This window comes from Papilio machaon, chromosome 9 (assembly GCF_912999745.1).
Source record: "Papilio machaon chromosome 9, ilPapMach1.1, whole genome shotgun sequence".
Taxonomy (NCBI): domain Eukaryota; kingdom Metazoa; phylum Arthropoda; class Insecta; order Lepidoptera; family Papilionidae; genus Papilio; species Papilio machaon.
In genome coordinates this window covers 645,510-668,023 of record NC_059994.1, presented here as the reverse complement: position 1 = coordinate 668,023, position 22,514 = coordinate 645,510, and the positions used below count along the sequence as shown (strand labels likewise).

Sequence of the window (22,514 nt, the reverse complement as noted above, 5' to 3'; positions counted from 1 at the left end):
TATACACTACTCTTCCATTCATCTCTATCTGAACTCACTCCCTCTTTACGCATATCCCCTTTTACACATACTTTCTTTGGTCTTCCTCTAGCTTTGTGACCATCCACATTTAATCTCATTACAGCTCTTATTCATGAGATCATAATCTCTTCGCATAATATATACCAAGCTCTTCGTCTTTTGCTTCTCAATTTCTCCATCACTAGCGCTACTTTTAAACTTCCTCTACTCGTAATAATATTCTTAACTTCGCCTTCTAACACAACGTATTCCGTGTTTAGTTAATAATTTATAATAACATAACTGATAATTACAAGGTAACGTAAATTGTACAATAGAGATTGTCTACCGACGTGTACTAGTCTGTTTAATTAGACAAGTTAATGCATGTTCCGTATAGTGTACTAATAAACATAACAATATCAAATTAATTTTGGCATCTTTATAGAAATTTAACAATAATAAACCCCTATTCAACTAAAGATAAACTTCTTAATAATCAAGAGCAAAGATCTACTTTTCACATATTGCTGATTTGGGTGAACCTCTTCCTATCGCATTACTTCAACTTTTGGACCTTCATTTTTATTTCCCACCATCGACACTCTCCTCGAAACTCTGGTCTAGAATCCGAAAATACAAATCTATTCATGGTCATGGTCACAAAGAAATAGTTGGTTAATAGATTTTTTAAAAAACAAAGAACTGTAAAATATTATATAATCAAGTAATGATAAACTCGTTAAAAGCTAGATGACAACAAGCGCGTGGCTCTTGTAACAAGAATAAAATCAGTTAACATTTCTTCAAAGCTCTTTTAACTTAGCATTTAACTTTGCAACATTTCGCTACGGCCAAGTTACAGGCTGCACTAAAAGCTCGCTAGCGCCATCCCCTCCCGTGTCGCTGCGAAGCAAACTTTTTCAATTATTTTCACCTTTCCGCTTTCCGGATAAAATTATTACGCTTAAATGTAAAGCGAACAAAACAGTTTAAACGTTTATTCATTGTTTTTTTTTCTCCTTTTCTTTTTTAATATAAGTATAAGAAAAACTAGAAACAAATTATTACTATAATATTTAAAGCAATTGATTTGAATTATATTCAAATAGATTATTTTCTCCAAGAAGCTACAAAGACAGTTGATTTTCAACATTTCTAAAGTTTTTCTTCTCTTTTTCAACTTATTAGTTAATTTTCACGACTTCATTTTCTTTTCTAAAAAACTTTTAGAATCTCATTATTAAGTAAAATTTCAAATTTGTACTAAAACTTTGCGTTCAAGTCTCGAAACAAAATACCCTGAGGTTGGGACATAAAAATTACATTAAAATATCATAAAACTTGATGATAGTATTATGTTAAGCTATTCATAGTATAAATAAACTTTAACAAATAAAAGAACTAGTTTTTTGAACACATTTTACAGTACAAAAAACGATAATTAAGGTTTGGCTTATGGACGTAGAAATAAAATAAAATTTAACCAATTTTGATTTCTACGTTTAGTTGTTTATTCTATAAACCATATCATCGTCAGTTCATTACGCGTACCCACCAGGAGGCCGAGAGCCTACCCAATTTAGGAGTGACTACGACATAGTCAAGCACGCCGGTCTAGTGAGGGTTGCTAGACTTTACTTTTGTTACTAGACTTTTTGGATTGCAATAAATTATTTTTCATTTTTTTTTTCACTTCTACAAAAACATAATATGTATATGCTTTTTCACATATACCTGTGTAATAAGGCATGTGTATGACAAGTATAACGTGAATAAAGTCTCGCCAGTAGGCGTATTTTTTTAAATTCAGTCTCATATAAAACAAAGTCTCGATTCACGACTGAGAGCACTTGAAATGTCTTCGATAAATTCCTCTAATGAAAGTGAAATAAAAAGTCGAGACGCAAATTAGCGAATAATGAGTCGTTAAAGAGACACCCTGTTGACATTCCGTTACTTGCTTTTTATTTAAAAATATCTACTCTCAGGAAAATAGCAAATTGTAATAAAGTCGTAGTAATTTACTTCTTAAATCAATTTTTATTTTATTTACACTTTAATTTTCATACTTCTTGTTTTTGACTGACTGGAAGGTAATGTTTTATTAAATGTAATTTTATAAATGTTTAATGACATTGATTCGCATTACTTCCTTAACCTTGGATTTCTGAAACCAAAATCTCCGTTTAAAACTTATTGTTATCTCGGTTTTGTCAAAGATAATGACAAGGATAACGATATGTTTTATACGGCAAATGATAAGAATGGTATAATAAGTTATTATACATCTATCAGCGTACGAAGTGGGTTTGTTTACATGAGCGCTGTCGACGCGCAGTCGGCACATCGTAATAACAGAGAGTTATGGCCGCCACTTCGATTCCTCCCTTTACCATAGCCTCGTAAATCTCCTTTATAACTTACCGGTGAACAGATAATTTTAGTTGCTAGCTTCTAGTAGATACACAATGTTTTGTAATTTTTTTTACCGACTGAAAGGAACGTAACGTTTTGAAATATACAAACTTACGTAACATTTAAGACATCTTTTACCTGAAGCGACCGAACCAATTTCGACGAAATAGTTGTCCTTTTGCTTAGCAAAAGACCTTTATATATACATAGTATAACGACTATTGATGGATGAACACTTCATTTAAATGGCTATAGAAATGACCATGAACAAAATAAAACAATTTTTTCAAATGTGACTGTTAACAATGAAGCCATAGACACGGGATGTGCCGCCAATTAAAACTATTTGCCGACGAGCTGCCGGTGTTTGCTTTTCACAAAATTGTTTGCTAACCTGTGCAAATTCGTCAGACAAAATTATATTTTCAAATTGTTTTATTTTTTTAAAACTATAACATTTTATTTATATTGAATGCTTAAATACAAACTATAGAATTTTTTTCAATTCTATAAAAGTCAAACATATCTTAATTGCTAAATTGCGTAACCAATTTTTTCTGCCTTCAATTAGTGATATTTATTTATAAAGCTTAGGCCTTGAGTTGTATAATAGAGTCACCTTAAGGAACGATCTCCACCCATCACATATACAAATTAGCACTGCAGCTGTGCAATGTGATTTGTTTATTTATCTGTGCAACTGTGATGTGTTCGATCGAACATCTTCTGTCTACTTACCTCTCCAGCTTTGACGCATTGCTAATGAATCAAACAGCAGATCGCTATTTTCCTTACAGATTAGTAATAAGTCGTTGACTTTACGATTTTAGGTTTTAGTACCAGATAAATATCAAATCAAGTATAAGATGGTATTTATGGACAATATATTATAGTGTTATTACTATAATATATAATCTTACTAATATTATAAATGCGAATGTTTAGATGGATGGATGTATGGATGTTTGTTTGAAGGTATCTCTTGAACGCTTCAACGGATCTGGATGAAATTTGGCATGGATATAGAACATAGTCTAGAAGACCACAGAAGCGAGTAGTTAAGTTTTTTATTTCACGCGAACGGAGTCGCGAGCGAAAGCTGGTAATGTTTTAAAGGGGAAAGATTTGATTATTTGTTTGTTTGTTTGTTTGCATTAAATAAGCGCCGAAAATCCTAAACCGATTTGAAACATTTTTTCACTGCACTTACCTCGAGTGACATAAGCTATATTTATTACCAGATTTTTTTAATTCCGCGCGAACGAAGTCGCGGGCAACTGCTAGCCTTTAATAAGAGAACTAATACTATTTAATTTTTGTCAAACAAATTTGGTTTTAAATAAAAATAGGAGACAAAGGACGACAGAGTCGCTTTCATCTTTATCGCAGATATCCAGACATCCTTCACTTGAACTGTCAATTGCTTTCATTTTTATCTGAAGTATGCTCTTTTTAGAAAGTCGACAACTTCTGAGATATTCATTAGAATATTATGTTCTTAAAAATAATAATTCAATGGAGCGTTTATCACATGTATAAAAATAAGTCTATTCCATTTTATTTAAAACATGTCGACCAAGCCTTGCAGAGATAACATAATTTGTCTTTTGAGCAAGCTGAATAAACTAACAGTAGTACTCACCACTTGATTAAATTTCCAGTATGTTGACATGTTTGTAACTACCCTATTCACTTTATTAAATGCCTTGAATATTCCTAATGCGATTAATGCACACGGGATTACGTAACATCGCCGAAATTTCCTGCTCTTTGACGAACCTTACAAACAGAATATATTTGCAGATTTTGATGAAAATCTACCCTACTGACAGTAACTGTAATGAAATCTAATATGTGGAATTGAAACCACACATTTTCATCTTGAATGAAATATAAATCAATTGACTGTAAACTACACGACAAATTTCATTTGCATTGGTTTAGTAAAATGATTGGATAAAACTAGATGGCAGTAGTGTCCATTTATAACGCACTATCGAGAGTCCTTATCGTATCATACGGAAAGCTTTTTCAACTTACAAATTCAATGGGTCCAGGAACAGTTCCACAAAAGAAACATAGATAATTAGATTTTGCCCGCGACTCCGTCCGCGAGGAATTAAAAAATAACTTAATAAGTAGCTTATGTGTTCTTCCAGATTATGTTCTAAATCTATGCCAAATTTCATCGAGATCTGTTGAGCTCTTCTGGAGATACCTTCAAGCAAACATACATCCATCAATCTATCCAAACATTCGCAATTATAATAATAGTAAGATGTAGACGTAGAAATTACTATATATTTATACCAAATGAAATTAAATTGGCGGTTTTTTTTAATCCATTCTTGTTGAGACGAAGTAATAAAATGGCGGCTTGATTCGCAGCTGAGAGCTCTCGACGCTATGTCACTTTCATTAAATTCCTTCGTGAGAAATTAAATAGGAGACACGATTACTGAATAATAACTCTAAGACACTGCTAAAAATATTCATTGAAATGAAAACAGTTGGATTCATTTTTACAGCAATGTCACAATGTAAGTTGAAAACACTTATGTTAACGTGTGCACGGTAAGTTCAATTGTTTTAGTATTTATAGTTAAGCTTTTGCCCGCAACTCCGTTCACGCGAAATAAAAAATATTCTAAGTAGCCTATGTGTTCTTCCAAACTATGTTCAACCCCTATGACAAATTACATCGAGGTTCGATAAGAAGTTCTGGAGACACTTCTAACAAACATCCATACATCCATCTAAACTTTTATATTTATAATACAAGTGAAATTGTGTAAACTATAGCCATTAAGTTTAAAAATCCTAAAACGGTTTGACACTTGGCAGCCTTGAATTTGAATTCACCAAAAATAACTAGATATTAGTTGTTACTGAATATAAATGAATACGCCACGGTTTTGTTCGCTTTACATTTTAGCGTAGTAACTGTATCCAGGAAGTAGGAAGGTGAAAATAATTAAAAAAGTTTCCGAGGCAGCGGCGATTCGGCTTCAGCTTTTAGTGTTGCCTCCATTATTGAGAGTAGCGAAATTTTACAATTAAACACTAAGTTAAAATAGCGTAAACTGATTTCACAAGAAGCTCAGTTAGATAAGACATTTTTTTCTTTTTTATATCATAAGGTGGCAAACAAGCAAGCGGCCACCTAAATTCGCCGTAATAGCGAATCGAACGCTGTCCATAGACATCCCTACAATTGCAGATGTGTTCCTTACCGTTTATCTACGGAGAAGGAACAGAAAGAGAATATTTCCCCTTCCTATGCGTCCCACCTCCGTCAAATCCGATTCCTCTTACCATCCTTTCCTTATAAGAAAAGGGAAAGGGACCTAAATTTAGGCCTCCGGGCGAGCCAGCCCATTCGCGCTACAGATGTTGTCGTTGCTGGCATTTAACCCTGTTAAACTTTGTTTGCTACCTTTTGAAAAAAGAACGACTATGGCAGATTTATTATTATTATATGCCATCGTTTTGTTCCTAATCTCACTTTTTCTCTGTTTATTTATGTTTATGCTCATCTTGCTTTTGCTTTGGACTATTAGCTATTTGACAACAATGATTTATAAAAACATTAAACCATTCGGAGTATTGCACGTTCTATTATGATAAAACTATTGGTGCACGGTATAACGTAAGTCAAATATAAGTCTTGAAGTTGAGCTGAACTAATCCGTAATACGTTTAGGAGCGTCGTAATCGCGCTGCAGGCGGGAGCAGCTGTGATGTGATTTGTTGCTCCGACGCTTCCGTCTGCGAGTCCGGATTCCGACTCTACTAGATTGATTGCTTTAGCGCCAGCCCTAGACGTCTCTAGAAGCTGCACAAACTTTGAACGATCTTCCAATATCGATGGTATTACGATATTAGATTTATTTGTTTTTCATAGACAATTTTGGATAGTCTAGTAACAAGCTTCAAAATTTAAAAGCTTTGAGATCATCATCGTACATTTAACTGATGTAATTTTTTTGGTTTGTCACCTGTACACCTTTTGCCATTAGAATAGTTTGACCATTTAATCCACGAACAGAGACCATCCACAAGCTTCCATTTCAATTGTTTTAATCCTTTTTGTAATTAAATTGACAAACAATAGAGATGTAATGGAGTTATCTATGGTATGTGTCAAGGCATTGTGTTCGCGTGGCGGGAGACACGACTGTTTCCCGCCAACTCGCGCTCGTAGGTGACAATGGCGGGGCGTCACAAACACGTAGAGACAATGAACTAAACCTGCATTGTACTGGGATAAGTGCGCGTGAATATACAGCGATTTCACGTCATTAAGGAAGTAAACGTACATAAGGGATATTAGAGTACGTACTTTCCGAGATATTACAATGTAATTCCACGAACGTTTTTGTTTCAACTGTAAATGTAAATTTAATTGTTTGTTACACTAGCTATTTAATGCAAACAAAAAATCAAATCTTTGGTCTTTACAAAATTAGTATTTTTTTTTTTGTATTAGTAATATGTATAATGGTTTATTTTCCATTCAATCTTTTTTTTATTTGCTAAACAAATTTAACCTTGTCGTACTTTATTAGAAAATCTCTGCATAGGTATAAAAATTGAAAGGCGAAAAAAAACAATTCTTTATTTTATTTATAAATAAAAGTCTTTAAAATGGAAGACAAAAAAACAATTTCAAACAGATCAATAACGTGGTATATTCAATTCAATAAATATTCGAAAAATATACTTATTTACAATAACTAAGACGCCATAGACTAAAGAGCGACCACAACTCAAGACGGTAAATTCCACAGATTTTATGCGACATGACGTTAGTAACACAGATAATATAAAAATATCATATATTTATAATGTGGCAAGAATGGAAATAACATGATAAATAGTAGACATCAAAGTAAAAAGTTAAAAATTAAAAAAGATTCATTGTTTTGTAAAATATTTGAACAAATATCTTGAAAATCATAGAAAACATTGGTCAAAAAATTGGTCATTAATGTAATTGTTCATGTTCAGAGGACCTAGCACGAAAATTTACGAAAAAGTAGTCTTAACGTAATCAAAACTTGTATTAGATTTGTACAGTGCGTGAAGTAAAACAAAACTTTTTCAAACAAATATTGTGTTGAGAAATGGCAAGCTGGTGCCACGACGTCACGACCGCCGTCCGCTCGTACGCGCCGCCAGTCGACGGCGACGACACTCGCCATCTTGGACCCCACCGGCAACGGACGACCTTTACGAACGATCGTTTTTCAAGACGGCAGTAAACCAGCCTTCATACAGTCTACTCTCCTAGGTCCTCAAACATTGGTCCTTGGAGCCGGATCAATGTTTGAGGCGAGTGTCGTCGCCGTCGACCGGCGGCGCGTACGAGCGGACGGCGGTCGTGACGTCGCGGCACCAGCTTGCCATTTCTCAACATATTGTAATTTTTTTGTCGATGATGTTACGAATACTGATATCGCTAATATTCGAGATAGACCCTCAGAAATAAATACTTACAAGTCACATCGATAATCAACTTCAAATTGGCAGACAAAAAATCAAGAGGGTAGAGAAACAAAAATATTTGGTAACTCAAAAATCACAACTTTATACAATGATTCTATTAAAACAAATTTTATGTCTATTCCTAAATTGATTTTAAGCACATTTTTTTCTTATAAAATACAATCCGTTAACTGTCAAAGTATTATTATTTCTACACATACCTACACGTTCAGTTGTGGCCGAGGCGTCCAAGTACAACCATTGACTACATTTACTACTGTGTACATACTACGCAGAGATAAGCACCGCAAATAAGGACTGCTATACACGGGCGAATTTATATCCAAATGTGTTATTTCCTCTAATAAAGGTTAAGAATATTTATTTAGGTACTGTCTAAATTAAACTAAATTAATTCGTTCTCATGTATCCCTTCCACTTAGAGTTAGGGTATAAACAGTGCCTAGTGCATTAGGTCAGTTCAGTCACTAAAACCACGCCAAAAATACTACAGTATGTTTTAAAGATCGTTTTGACACTTGACAAAGTTTAAAAATATATTTTAAGCGGCACTTAGGCTAGCCTAAAACTGATCAAAGACAATCATAAAAACGACTCACCTTGATATGTATTCAAAAGAATCCAACCCATTACATGGATTAATTATAATCCCATCCTAAGTTAACCTAAATATTTTGTACTAATTACTATTGCAAATCCCTTTGAACATATTTTATGAAATAATCCGCAAATCCCTTTATGTATATTAATATTTTGTACTGGAAACTATCGCCCATGTAAACAGACCCTAAGATAAGTTCTAGAATTTTCTAATTGTGAGCTTATTTCTTGAGATCTTCCTTCTTCTCTCCACCCTGTATGTAATGGTAGTTGACGAACCTCACTCCCTGTGTGATCTGAGCGCATTCGTTGGTGAAGTGACAGGCGAACAGTAGCATGTTCCTCGGCTTCACTCGCCACGCGAACCTCATGAACATCAGAGAATATAGCGTCAGAGCTGGGGACAAAGAATATAAATAGACGTATGTTCAATTGGTACCGTTTCAAATAACTGCGCGTCAACTTCTGTCTATCTAAGCTAGAAAGGTACAGATTACAACAAAAAAATATTTCATCATAATTATTATTATTATTTAAGAATAGTTCGTACCTGCTTCGCACGTGTGGATATTTTTTTTAATTAAATAACAATATTAAAAACAGCCGATGAGTAAAGAATTTTTGAAATGAGTCAAATAGTTTATTCAGTTTATTTGTTACATACAAAAATGCAAAACCATTCCTGTTTATAATATTTGATATAGTAATAAGAGTATGAAGTCGACAATATACTCGTAACATTGGTTCATTATAAAAATGGCGTCAAACGCATTCGAAATTTATCAGACATGTACAACGTTTTTTCTCTTCTAAAAAAAATGGACGATTCAAACGAATAGAAAAGGATCTTTTAATTTTAATGCGTGGCTAGAAATGTTTTTTTCTAACCCATTTCATTAATGTCAACTCCCTACGGACAGGATTTTCCTTTTCTATTGTCTATTGTATTCGCAGAGCAAACGTAACGGATAAACTTATATGGGAATAGAACAAAAGACCTTTAGTCTATGATTGAAATAGATTTGATTGTTATAACTGTATGTTACATATAACGTACTGGCGATTTTTAACGAACATTTTTTAAGCCATTACACCTCAACAGAAGGAAATATAGAACATATTGTTGGAGTAATTAAAATCAAACATTTATTTCGTCCTTCCGATCCAATTTCCGACTGTATATATTTTTGCACATATTTCAAAAATTAAACAATAGACAAAATAAATTAGAAAAAATTAAATTTTTTGGTTTGAATATATTCTTTTGTATAAAACCTCTTTGCTATTCTTTGACACATATGTTCGTACAATCTTTCGACAGCAGCAAAACACAAAAACATCTCTATCTCACTCTATCCTTGATTAAAGTTGCCTTAATATAAAAGAGCATATAATACTGTTAGTAGAAATATTGTCCAGTGTATTTCTACAATGTATTTAGAACTTGATATTGACACAAATTAATGTACTTGGTATCTTGTTTAACATCACAAAGAACAATATTATGTGTTTTACTTTGTTAGTGCCATTGTTAATACAGATTATATAAACGTTAAGGACTGTTACTTGTCCAAAGAATATAAATGTAGACTGGAAAGGGATAAACTACGCAAACGGAAGTGAGAGAGAAAAAGAGAAAACAAGAGTGTGGAAGAAGAAAATGAAAGTAATTTCACATATGTGATCAAATATTTAAGATTATGATCCAGCCAGCCATAAAAAAGTCACTTTAGTACATACTCATATTATTGACGATTATTTGTACTTTAATTATTTTTCCTCTGAGAGGCTGGGATAATTCAAAAACACTAGAATCATTGTATAGTCTTTGAATTCAGTCCGTGCATTTATTAAAATGTCAACATAATAATGTTATGTTTTAAATGTATAGAAATGTATCAACTTTATGCTATGTCATACACAACTGTATGCTAAACACAACATTAAATATGAAATATTAACTGTTTTTAACCAACTGTTTTTATTTACCACACTATCAAATCTAGACAGACTCCAATCTTATCATAAATCTGAATAAAGTATTTTAACAGCAGCTATAAAATGTATGATAAGATATACACTAAACATTATTTACAATATTTCATTTGCCTACTTAATATTATAATCTATATACTCGTATATAAAAGAAAGTCGTGTTAGTTACACTATTTATAACTCAAGAACGGCTGAATCGATTTGACTGAAAATTGGTGGGCAGGTAGCTTAGAAACAGGAAACGGACATAGGATAATTTTTACCCCGTTTTCTATTTTTTACTCCGCGCGGACGGAGTCGCGGGTAAAAGCTAGTCTATATATATATAAGAAAGTCGTATTAGTTACACTATTTATAACTCAAGAACGGCTGAATCGATTTTACTGAAAATTGTTGGGCAGGTAGCTTAGAACCAGGAAACGGACATAGGATAATTTTAACCCCGTGTTCTATTTTTTATTCCGCGCGGACGGAGTCGCGGGTAAAAGCTAGTATTAAATATATATAGCACCCTAAATTGTTTAAGACAATGTTTAGTTGAAGATAACCATTCCGAATGATACATTGTGTTATCATAAGGAGGTTGGGTTATCTCCTTAGAGTTCTAAGTACGTAAAAGGGTGACAAAATTCATATAAAAAAGAAAATGTACACAAATTAAAGTCTTATTTAGTAACTAGTCCCTTATCTAATTATTAATCTATTTATAACATAACTAGCTGTTGACCGCGACTTCGTCCGTGCGGAATAAAAAAGTACTTAATAAGTAGCCTATGTGTTCATCTGACTATTTTCTATATCTGTGCGAAATGTCATCAAGATGTGTTGAGCCGTTCTGAAGATACCTTTAAAAATCCATCCATCCATCTAAACATTCGCATTTATATTATTAGTAAGATATATGATAGTCAAATTATTTATCAATCTATTAAGTCTATTCATATTGCTTATGTTTTATATTAATTAATATATCATAATGTTAGTCCATAGAAATATATATCTCTAATTTTAATAACATACCAAGTGTCATTTTGCCACTAATGTAGACAGGATCTTTCCGTGTGTCTGCAATTGCTGCCAGTGGTATACCCCAGTTTGCTACGGGGCCCCAGAAGTGGGTACTGAAAAATGTATTACTTTAATATAAAAACCATTTCAACCACCATTAGAAGTTACCTGTAGCTATTGCTTCAGATTTTAGTTAACTAATATAGGAATGACTAAAACACTCACATACATATGTCCTGTATCGGCACCGACTAGTTTCGAGCCCATCAGGGGCCTTTCATCAGGTTGGGACTGGTATTACTTCGTGGACACGGCCCGTCGCTCACTTAAAACTAGTCAGTGCCGACACCAGATATATATATACATAAGTGTTTTAGCCATTCCTATATTAGTTAATGATAATGTCTCAGATTTTACTGTGGTATCAGTTACCAATGCTGTGTACCTTCATAACTAAACTAACCTCATCAAATATTCCCTAAACTCCTTGCTTTTGAGCTGGTCAAATAGTTTTTTCACCAATGAACCCATTTTTACTGAAAAAAAAAAACAAATAAAATAAAAAAACTTGTTTATAGTTTTTACAATTTCCAAGAAACGATTGTAGATCTATAATTTCAATGTTAAATGATATCTGTATATTTAAATTCAAGCAATTACGAGTTGTGTTATAACAGATCATGTCAAGGTCTAAACCTTTTAACCTCGTCATTTGAATAAAACTTGAATGAAAATTGTTTAATAAAATGAAAATATTAGCAGAACTTGCCTCTATTCCTCCAAACTTTTAATCTTTAAATTATTAATTAAGCAGAAAAACTGCTACGTCCTCTTCAACTTTTTACTAGTGAACCAATGTCACTGTCAACTGATAAAAGTGATAACCAAGAAATATTAGAACTAATGTTTCGTACAAGAGTGTAAATAGGTATAACAAAAATTATTAGAGTAGTTAAAAAGGTCAACAGTTCGTTATTTTATTCATGCTTGAATTTAAAATTATAAAATGATAATCATTTTTATCATAACTTGTCTAAACTGAAATAATGATGAAAATGTAAACGTCAAGTGTTTGACTGATTGATTGTCAGTGTTACGATTTACGATATTTTCACTTTGTTTCACCTTCCAACTTAGATTTTTAATATTATTCTCAATAAACATACTTTTAGAATTATTTCTTATGTGCTCGCGTGAAAATATTTCATACAAGTAGTTCAGTAAAATCAAACATTTATTATCTGTTAACAATCCTCATTGACACTTCGTTATCAACAATTATCACCAAATCAAAACAATTTACAAAACAATACTCACCGTTATGGATGAATTTTAAAATAAGCCGTTACAAATAGTAATCCTTTATTACCATGTTAAGTATCTAAACAAAATGGGTTTACTTCGTATACTGGTTATAATTTACATGCTGCTTTATATAATCTTATACTTCGGGTTGGTAGGAGGACTACTATATCTTCGCGCTGTTGTCATCCAAAACTATAGGTAAGATGTAATGTATAAATATTAATAAGATCAAAATAATAGATTAATAAATTGATCAAAATACTATTAAATAGTCTACTCTCATGTAGAAAACTATGATGAAACTGAACTATATGAAATCCAATAAGGTGTTATATCTATATTGCTTTTCAATAAAAAAAATGTACTCTTTTCAGTGGCGAAGCAGCATACAATACTGGATGAAATAAGAAGTCAATATACATAAAAAAAAACTTTATTCATACACAAAAATATAAAAGGCACTAAAAATGGACGGTACTTAAGTCTTTTATATAAGTAATATTTACTATTGGAGTTAAAAATTAACTTAACATGAAAAATAAAAGGATTACAAATAATATAATGCCATGTTCACACTTATTTTACAAGTAAACGGTTAAGAAACCCCACTGTATATTACTAAGTGACGTAATAATTCTCAAAACAAAAAGAAAAACATTTCATTTCTTTGCTGTAAAAATAACTTCTAACTTTAAAAAACAAACTAACAAAGTAAATGTAATTTTAATAAATTTGCACTTTTTCGATATGAAAACGCTGCGCGTACATTTGATATGTATTGCTTATGTACACAATTATATCATTAATATTAATTAATGTCATATAATACCTTATATAAATATCAGAAATATTAGTTAAAATAATATCAAAATGGTTTTTTTTAAGTAATCTAAAGCAAGTTCATCATCATCAGATCTTATGTGAGGTTAAAACATAAACAAATAAAAAAAAATTATACATAATTTTGAACTGTAAATAATGTAAAGAGTGAATTTAAAATCTCAACTTATTTATAAACAATATTTAAATTGTTAGAAGTGAGTTGAAAGTTTTTACAACATCTTAGATTTATCGCCGCTGTAAAATTTAACATAAACACAAAAGAAAGCTATATTTATATAGAAAGAATTATAACCTATTTGTAAAAAAAAGAGATTCAAAAATGCATTAACACAGTCAAAAAAATAAAAGTAATTTATATTAATGATTGACTATTCGGATAGATGCCTTAATTTTCACTGAAGTTTGTCTATTTATTTAAACTTAATGAATTATATAAAGGAAATAAATCTTATATTTACAAAATTGATAATTACGTAAAAAAAAAGTAAAAACGTAATGAAACATGGATTGATTATTGTAACAGTCGGTTTCCACTGCCAATACAATACAAAAAAAACTTAGCATTTATTATAAAGTGAATAATTCGTGTTTAAAAGGATTTTGTTGATAAATGATAATTCCTACTTCTAATGTATGTTATAACTAAAATTTCTCTTTTCTAAATACTTTATAGTTTTTTTTTTATCTTGCATATGTCTTGGTATATAATTCTATAAAGTAAATGAACTAAGTTTAAAAAAAACGGAATGTATATAGATTAAAAATATTTTTGTGTCACTTCACATAACCTATAGTCCTTAATTTCTAATTTTTTAAGGTATTCAATCATTTGAAAGTGAATTTATTGCAATCAATATCGTAAAATTACATTTTGAGCTTTAAACTAGTAACTAGTATTTTTTTTTGACAAAAGTTTATACAATCAAAGAGATGTATAGAGTATATATGTAACATACATACAAATGTACCTTACATATCTTTCATATGATATTAAAGATATCAGAACAAAAAAATGTATATTTCAGTTCAATTATTAAAATCTCTTTGGTTAAATTTACCAAAAAGACACTGGCAACACTGGTATTATCTGATCTTGAACACTAGCGCCATCACAGCTATAATTATAACAAAACTACTTTGTATAGCAGCTGCTCCGGCTAATCTGCATTTAAACATATCTATACGAGTCTCTTTATCCGATATTATATTCTGGAATTCCGCCTCCACTATTTGTCCATCGTAGTAAGTTGTGAGATCTTCAAATGGATATTCATATCCTTGTAAGCATTCACATTTGTAACCACCAGCTTCGAACCCACGACCCAGGATAGGAACACACTGAAAAATTAGTTACAATAAATTAGAAACAATACTAAATTTTGACTGGAGTTCCGTGGATTCATGTTCTTAATGTCATTTTGATGGTACATGAAATAACGGGTATTCTTTTCTGTTTTCCCTAGTTATTAGAAATAACTAAAAAAAGTAAAGCTAGCATTTGTAACAAAAAATAGCTTTTCGAGGTATATATTATTAAAAACTAGCTTTTACCCGCGACTCCGTCCGCGCGAATAAAAAATAGAAAACGGGGTAAAAATTATCCTATGTCCGTTTCCTGGTTCTAAGCTACCTGCCCACAAATTTTCAGTCAAATCGATTCAGCCGTTCTTGAGTTATAAATAGTGTAACTAACACGACTTTCTTTTATATATATAGACTAGAGAAGTAGCCTATGTATTCTTCCAGACTATGTTCTATATATGTGACAAATTTCATCAAGATCGGCCATTCCGGACATACCTACAGAAAAACATGCATTTTTTCAGCAGATTTTAAATCATAATATATTCCTAAGTACTTACATAAGAAGATTTCCTGTCGCACTTATCAGTACCTTTGAATGCATTAGGCACATAGTACTTGTCCGGGCACTGGTTGATGTCCAGCGCCATCAGAGACATTGTCACAGCGACCACACCCCTGGAAAATACAACAATTTTTAATATCTTCCGAAAGAATAACATCAAATTAAGTGCTCGCAGTCAGTTGATGGATGCAATGCCATCATTAGAAAAAAGTCTGCTTCGTTGCTTTGCAGACTGAGAGCTAGCTCCAACTCCAACCTGAGCACCATAGTATGGAGATTTGACTCTCCGCTGTTACTAGGAATTGTTTGTAGATACATATCGAACAATAATTTTGTATGACCGGTTTTATCTTATTTTACTAACATATTTGTAATATATATTATTTTTTTGCAGTAACACTATATGGATATAACTTGTCCGAAATAAAAATTACTTTTTTTTTTTATTTAAGTCGCAATATAAATTCAATAAAAATCAAGAAATAATACATTTTCTAGCAAATCAAATACTTCAAATCAATATCTGTAATTGTCAAAATAAACAATACAATTACTGTAAACTGAACAAATAGGTTAATAACAGTGGTAGACGTCAGCAACAACAGTTGCAGGAATTGCCCTCGCTCAGTGAATTACCACCTCACAGAAGACAGGCGTGAAGTGGAAGTAATTCCAAGTACAGTCTGATGAGTGTGGTCCCGGAGGCCTAATTTTAGTTCTCTTTCCCTTCCCACCCTTTTCTTATAAGGAAAGGATGGAAAGGGAAGGTGGATTTGATGGAGGAGGACAGGAAGGTTATTCTCTTTTTGTGCATCTTCTCCTTCGTGGATTGAAGGTAGGCAACGCATCTGCAATTACGAATGTCTATGGGCAGCGGACGCTTCGCCATTTCGGCGAACTCATGTGGCTGATTGCTCATTTGCCACCTTGTAATATTGAAAGAAAATACTTACTTGAATTCCAATTTGACTTTAACATTATCCCATCCGAAGAATGGTGAGGCGTATGTCACAACCCATTGCTTTAAAGGTCCATCGCAGTCATAATAAGGTTGAGTCCAGTGACCGTGCTTTATATTAGCTGCTCTATAAAATGTAGGATATTTCTCATATTGTCGCAAATGCACTCCAAGTTCATCGTCTCTTAACTTCATTTTGAGGAAGAATTTCTCCAAATTATCAAAGTTTGTCGACCATCTTTGTTTCAAGAATTGAAACCATTGCTTATTCGTGTAAACATCCTCTGTGAATTAATGAAAATTAAAAAATTAACCATTATGTTATCTTACTAATATTATAAACTAGCTTTAACCCGCGACTCTGTCCGCGCGGAATAAAAAAATATATACGATATCGAACTTAAAGTATTTCTAATTCTGACTCTGTCTTCTTCTGTTGACCTAAATCAGAATAAAAAAAAAATTGATCTTAAAAGTAGGTAGGTAAAGGTTTATTTTGGAAAAGGGGGGTCACTTGTCTAAAATAGTTTGGGTATCCCCAATAGGCATTGCCTGGATGAAGACATAGGTTATTAATTATTATTTTTTATTTCGTGAGGACAGAGTCGAGTGCAAAAGCTAGTATTAAATATTAATAGTTAATAAATTATAGATTTAAAATTAGTAAAGAAATGTATGTAATCACTGACCAGTCTTATTCAACCTCGCTAAATCCTCCAACTTGTACTTCCTTGTGTTGAGCTCAGTTTTGTAGGCGAAAGGTGCAAAGTAAGTTCTATTCGTAAACTTGTTTCTATCCCAGTAAGTACCTGCAGATATGTTATTAAAATTTAGCATTATTTTCCATACAAATAATACGAAAATTCCATTTTTAGCCAACTTCAAGAAGGAGGTTATCAATTCAACTGTATTTATTTTATGTGTGTTAGTGCGAAACTCCGCCCCTGGTGGTCCGATTTTGATAAAAAATATTTTAATTGAAAGGAAGTGCTTGCAGATAGGTCCCATTTTTTTTTTTAAATAACTAGAGGACTTATAGATTTTAAATATAGCTTCAAAATTTGTTGCGAAAATTAGGAACATTTTTGCTTTCAGCGCTTATGTAGACTAAACTATAGGACCTACATAAAAATAATGTATGGACGAATTGTAGCTCTTTAAATGTGCTAAATAAAAGTTCGCGATAGCATATATCTATCTTTTATAGTTTTCTCACAATAACCAATTTTTTCTTCAGAAACATCAATTAAATTCATGCCCTATTTCCAACGCTATTATTCGAGTTCTGTATTAACTCTTATGTAAATAAATATGTTCATTATCAAGAGAATTTAATGTAGATTATATTTTTTTTCATAAACTTAGAATTAGTTTAAATTTAAAATAGTATTATTTACCTGCAGACCAGATCTTGGAGTCGCCAAGGATGATAGCTAAGGTCTCGCCTATCATCTGGTCTTCAGTCAAGGGTCTATCCGCTACACGAGTCCCACTGAACACTTCATAAGGGTCCGACACCTGTAGAAATAGTCAAATTAAATTACAACATTAAGTATAAAAAATTGTAAGAAAACTACCCAAAAAAGAAAAGACCATGAGTGTAAATGTCTCTCTTTCTCTCTCCTTACTGCTGCTACATAATATTTGATATTTCAATGTATTTTAGCTCCAATCTAATTAATTTAAATTGAGCGTTGATGGCTCAGGGGTTAAGTACTTGACTTGCAATCTGTAGGTCCTGTGTTCGAATCCTGCCATGTACCAATGTGTTCTTCTATTTTCGATTTACATATATACATTTATCCGATGTTCTTACGGTGAAGGAAAATATCGTGATGCTGCACATATCTGAGAAGAAATTCAAAGATATGTATGAAGTCAACCTGCACTTGGTCAGCGTTGACTATGTCCTAGTCACCCCTAACTTGGAGTAGACTCCGAGCCCCTCAATGGAGACGTATAGTGAGCTGATGATGATGATGATGATGATCCACCACTTGGTCATAAATTGTAGTCTACATTTCCTGTAATTCTGTAATAGCTTTATACAACTATATGTAAAATTTATTGATATACTAATCTACAAACCTGTAAGAAAGCGCTTATAAAGTTAGCTAGACGTACGGCCATCTTGGCCTGGTTCTCGAACTGCTCCGGTGCGCCAAAAGCTATATCACCATTCAGGAACAAGTCTGTTGGTTTGTATCTGAAACAAACAATCATATTTTTACAACAATTTTTTTTTATATTACAAGGTGGTAAACGAGCAAGCGGCCACATGAATTCGCCAAAATGGCGAAGCGACCGCTGCACATAAACATTCGCAATTACAGATGCGTTGCCTACCCTCAATCGACGAAGGAGGAGACGCACAAAAAGAGAATATTTAACCTTCCTATGCATCTCCTCATCCATCAAATCCACCTCCCCTTTCCATCCTTTTCTTATCAGAAAAGGGTGGGAACGGAAAGAGGAGTAAAATTAGACCTCCGGACCTCATCAGACTGTTCTTGGAATTACTTCCACTTGAGGCCTGTCTTGTGTGGACGTGGTATTTCACAGAGCGAGCCGGACAATTTGTGCAACTGATGTTGCTGGCATCTACCACTGTTGTTGAAAAATGAAAAAAATAATGACAACAAAACAATAACCGATGATTTTATTTTCAGCTTTGCCCATAAACTTTAGTGTTTTTTTTTAGTATTTAAAAAGCTGGGGTTCTTTGGCGAGCTGGGCTGGCTGGAGTAACCCACAGCCTGCCTTCACGCAAAATACGCGCTTGTCGTGGAGTTGCGGAGAACTGAGCCCCTACTACTACTACTAGTATTTAAAAATATAAACGTAAAATCTTTAAGATATTAATTTTAGGACATAAGTACTCATATAAGTACGGTATTAAATCTCAATCTGACTGCTGAGCTTTGTTTTAATTATAATACAGCACTTACTTGGAACAATTATGTGGCTGCACTCCTCTAATAAAATTGAGCACTTCAAAGATATTGATCCTCTCCGTATGCAATGCGTCCGCGCCGCTGCTCGCATTCACGTACTCATAGTAACGGTCCGCGTACAGCGCTCGGATAAATGGATGAGCTTTTTCCCACTTTACAGGGAGCTTTTGTACCCCTACAAAGTAAGAAAATATAATAATATTATATAGTACTAGCTATCGCCCGCGACTCCGTCCGCGCGCAGTTAAAAAAAACTAAATGGAGGGGGGGGCATGAAAAATAGATGTTGGCCGATTCTCAGACCTACTGAATATGCTCACACAATTTCATGAGAATCGGTCAAGCCGTTTCGGAGGAGTTCAAGTTCGAACCCCGTGACACGAGAATTTTATATATTAGATAATTCCTAATTATAGTCTGACCAGGAATGTAAAACACTTCACTATAATATAGCCTAACCAAGAAAATAGAAAAACTAGGCGTAGTTGAAGTTCTAAGCAATAAGACGCTAAGAAATTAGTTCTAAATTTTTAAAGTTAAATTAGAAACCAAAGAAATAATTAATGAATATAGTTCACAAATTCAAAGAAATTAACTTACATCCAATTTCTTTGCAGTCGAAGTTATTGTAGTATTGATCAGAGGTGGCTCGCTCGATTAACTCGCCGAGGTAGGGGCGACGCACAATACTTGGCAGTCGGTAACCAGGCCGGCACCTGCACTGGTATCCACCCCGACGGAACCCCCACCCGTGGAGAGGCTCACACTGGTTACATACATAATATAAATTAAATATCACTTCTACAATATTGATGTTTGTAATTGTTTAAAGTCAGGGACACAAGAATCGAACTGAAAAAAGATGCTAATCTAATCAACATAATGATAACCGGCTCCTTGAGCTAGATGCCAGACGCGACGAGCTGAAAGCCCGACCACCTGCGGCTATCAGCTATAATTACGTGAACGGTGTGCTCTCATGTCCGCAATGTGCGAGGATTTTCGCAAACAAAATTGGCTACATAAGCCACATGCGAGCACACCAACGTCAAAACCGGAGCTGAAGACAGTCGCCGTGGCCGATATCGGCCGGGATTACAACATCATCAACCAAGTATAAAAAAAATAACACTGATAACTATCTAGGGTTGAAAAATAATACCATATAAACAAAAGGGTTAGGAATTAATTTAAAATTTGACATCCTTGACACTAACGTTCTACAAATCTCAGAGAAATAATCAGAAAATCTTAACAATTGTCATAATTAAAATGTTAACTTACTTCTGTAGTTTCTAATTTACATCGTGCTGTTCCGGCAAACCGGTTCGGTCGATCATTACCCAAACTGACATTACATTGATTTATATCTATTCGATCAAAGTCCATTTCCATAACAACAGCTGCAGTATACCTGTACAGAAACACTCAAAATTATATCATGTACTTCTCTTTTTAGCTGACTTAAAAAAAAAAGGAGGTTATCAATTCAACTGTTTTTTTTATGTTACCATGAAGCTCCGCCCCTGGTGCTCCGATTTTGATAACAATTATTTCAATCGAAAGGTAGTGCTTGAAGATGGGTCCCATTTTTTTGATTATTTTTTAAAATAACTAGAAGACTAGTAGATTTTTAGTTTTTTATACCAAACCAACAAATATCCATAAAGGCTACTGGAATAATGACTCGGAATGTGTTTTAAACTTACGTTGGAAATTCAATATGTCTGAATTGTGTGTGTCGAGGGTATATATCCGCTACAGGAGACACAGCCCCCACCAACCATTTGTTGAGGCGACCACAGTCAAAGTATGGACGGGTCCAATTGACTGGCCCCTGGATCTATAAAATAAGAAGTGTTTGTACAAGATTAACATGGATTTAGTACTATATTACAATGAGGTAAGATAATATGATGAATTAGATTATGTAAAGAAACCAAATAAATATAAAATGCATGGTGAATGGATGAACAAATTTTTGGATATTTTGATTTCTAAATAGAATGCAAGTGAAAATTGAGTAAGAGATGCCAATTAAAATTACAAACCTCATCATTTCCCGGTGGTCCGTGGAATGTAAAAGTTTCATTTGTATTATTAGCATATCTGATTTCAACTTGGTATGTAGTCTTTGTGTCGTGACGTTTATCTACTTTGTCAGGCAACCATTTGAAGTACCATTCATTGGTCCGATAATAGTCTGAACTGTAATCTTTTGACAAACTGTCAGGCTCAAATGCTCCCAAATCTAGCACATGGAATGTGTTCAATGTAGAAATCTTCTGTAGATGCACAGGATCATTGAAATCATCTGCTCTGAAGGCTCTCGGTGCAAATCTTGGCAATGTTTTGTTGAAGAAGCCACGATACGACGAAGTGTAGGAGGTATTGGGTGAAAAATATATGGAACTGGCGTTTATATATGGGTTCGCAGCGACGTCCGCAACAGATGATAAGAAGTAATACATCATTCCTGGATCGTACGTGTCATTTATAGCCGGTCTTATAAACCGAGACTGTAGAATATAACTCCAGAAAAACGCTCTATTCATGGCCATGTTGTGTAAATGCAACATCGCCGTGCGATTTGGGAAAACCGGGTTAATATTTATTTCTTTCACATCAGGATGATGTGACACTGAATTCTCCGGGAGGTAAAGGTCATCCAGGTGGGTAATGTAGCAGTTATCGGCCGTGACTTTGTCGATCTTTTCACGTATTTCATCGACAGCATCTCGGAGCTGCCATTCATACTGACCGGCCACACCCCATAATAAAACACATAATGAAATCGCTAAGAGCAGAGAATTAACTATCTCCATTTTTACTTACGTACTATGACACTATTATCAAAATAGTTTTAATATCTTAACACACGACATTTGTTTCAGTTATTTATCGTATTGGATTTTGTACATGTCCTCAGACGTTTGTTTTCAAGTTTGAGTGAAGACCACAAAGAATTTTATAGTTCAAAAGCAAAGTCATAGCAACGGAGCAAAGGTATCCAAATCGTACAATTCAGATCGTTCAAGGAATTGAATATTTAAAAATA

The 22,514-nt window shown here is 33.3% G+C and overlaps 2 protein-coding genes across 2 annotated transcripts; both read right to left on the bottom strand.

Annotated features, from left to right (window-relative positions):
• Positions 1–7,855: 7,855 nt before the first annotated feature.
• Positions 7,856–12,503, bottom strand: LOC106711717 (mitochondrial pyruvate carrier 1). The gene is made up of 4 exons (XM_014504101.2): positions 12,299–12,503; positions 11,993–12,065; positions 11,542–11,642; positions 7,856–8,923 (listed from the first exon to the last, which is right to left on the bottom strand). Exons 2-4 carry the CDS (start codon positions 12,058–12,060, stop codon positions 8,748–8,750), a joined length of 345 nt encoding a protein of 114 aa, XP_014359587.1. The 5' UTR covers positions 12,061–12,065; positions 12,299–12,503; the 3' UTR covers positions 7,856–8,747.
• A 2,186-nt stretch (positions 12,504–14,689) lies between these two features.
• LOC106711699 lies at positions 14,690–22,419 on the bottom strand. The gene is made up of 11 exons (XM_014504076.2): positions 21,508–22,419; positions 21,166–21,299; positions 20,741–20,870; positions 20,057–20,222; positions 19,451–19,631; positions 18,591–18,708; positions 17,900–18,020; positions 17,192–17,311; positions 16,498–16,786; positions 15,540–15,657; positions 14,690–15,015 (listed from the first exon to the last, which is right to left on the bottom strand). Exons 1-11 carry the CDS (start codon positions 22,279–22,281, stop codon positions 14,761–14,763), a joined length of 2,406 nt encoding a protein of 801 aa, XP_014359562.2. The 5' UTR covers positions 22,282–22,419; the 3' UTR covers positions 14,690–14,760.
• Positions 22,420–22,514: the final 95 nt, after the last annotated feature.

What these genes read in the sequence shown, in the direction of transcription:
- LOC106711699 (XM_014504076.2), bottom strand. Translation starts at nt 22,281, where the DNA reads ATGGAGATAGTTAATTCTCTGCTCTTAGCGATTTCATTATGTGTTTTA. An exon ending in AGACATATTGAATTTCCAAC is followed by an intron (nt 20,871 to 21,165) that starts GTAAGTTTAAAA and finishes GTTTCTGTACAG; the next exon opens with GTATACTGCAGCTGTTGTTA. An exon ending in CAGCCACATAATTGTTCCAA is followed by an intron (nt 18,709 to 19,450) that starts GTAAGTGCTGTA and finishes TGTTTGTTTCAG; the next exon opens with ATACAAACCAACAGACTTGT.
- LOC106711717 (XM_014504101.2), bottom strand. Translation starts at nt 12,060, where the DNA reads ATGGGTTCATTGGTGAAAAAACTATTTGACCAGCTCAAAAGCAAGGAG. An exon ending in TTTAGGGAATATTTGATGAG is followed by an intron (nt 11,643 to 11,992) that starts GTTAGTTTAGTT and finishes TACATTTTTCAG; the next exon opens with TACCCACTTCTGGGGCCCCG. An exon ending in TAGTGGCAAAATGACACTTG is followed by an intron (nt 8,924 to 11,541) that starts GTATGTTATTAA and finishes CTTTGTCCCCAG; the next exon opens with CTCTGACGCTATATTCTCTG.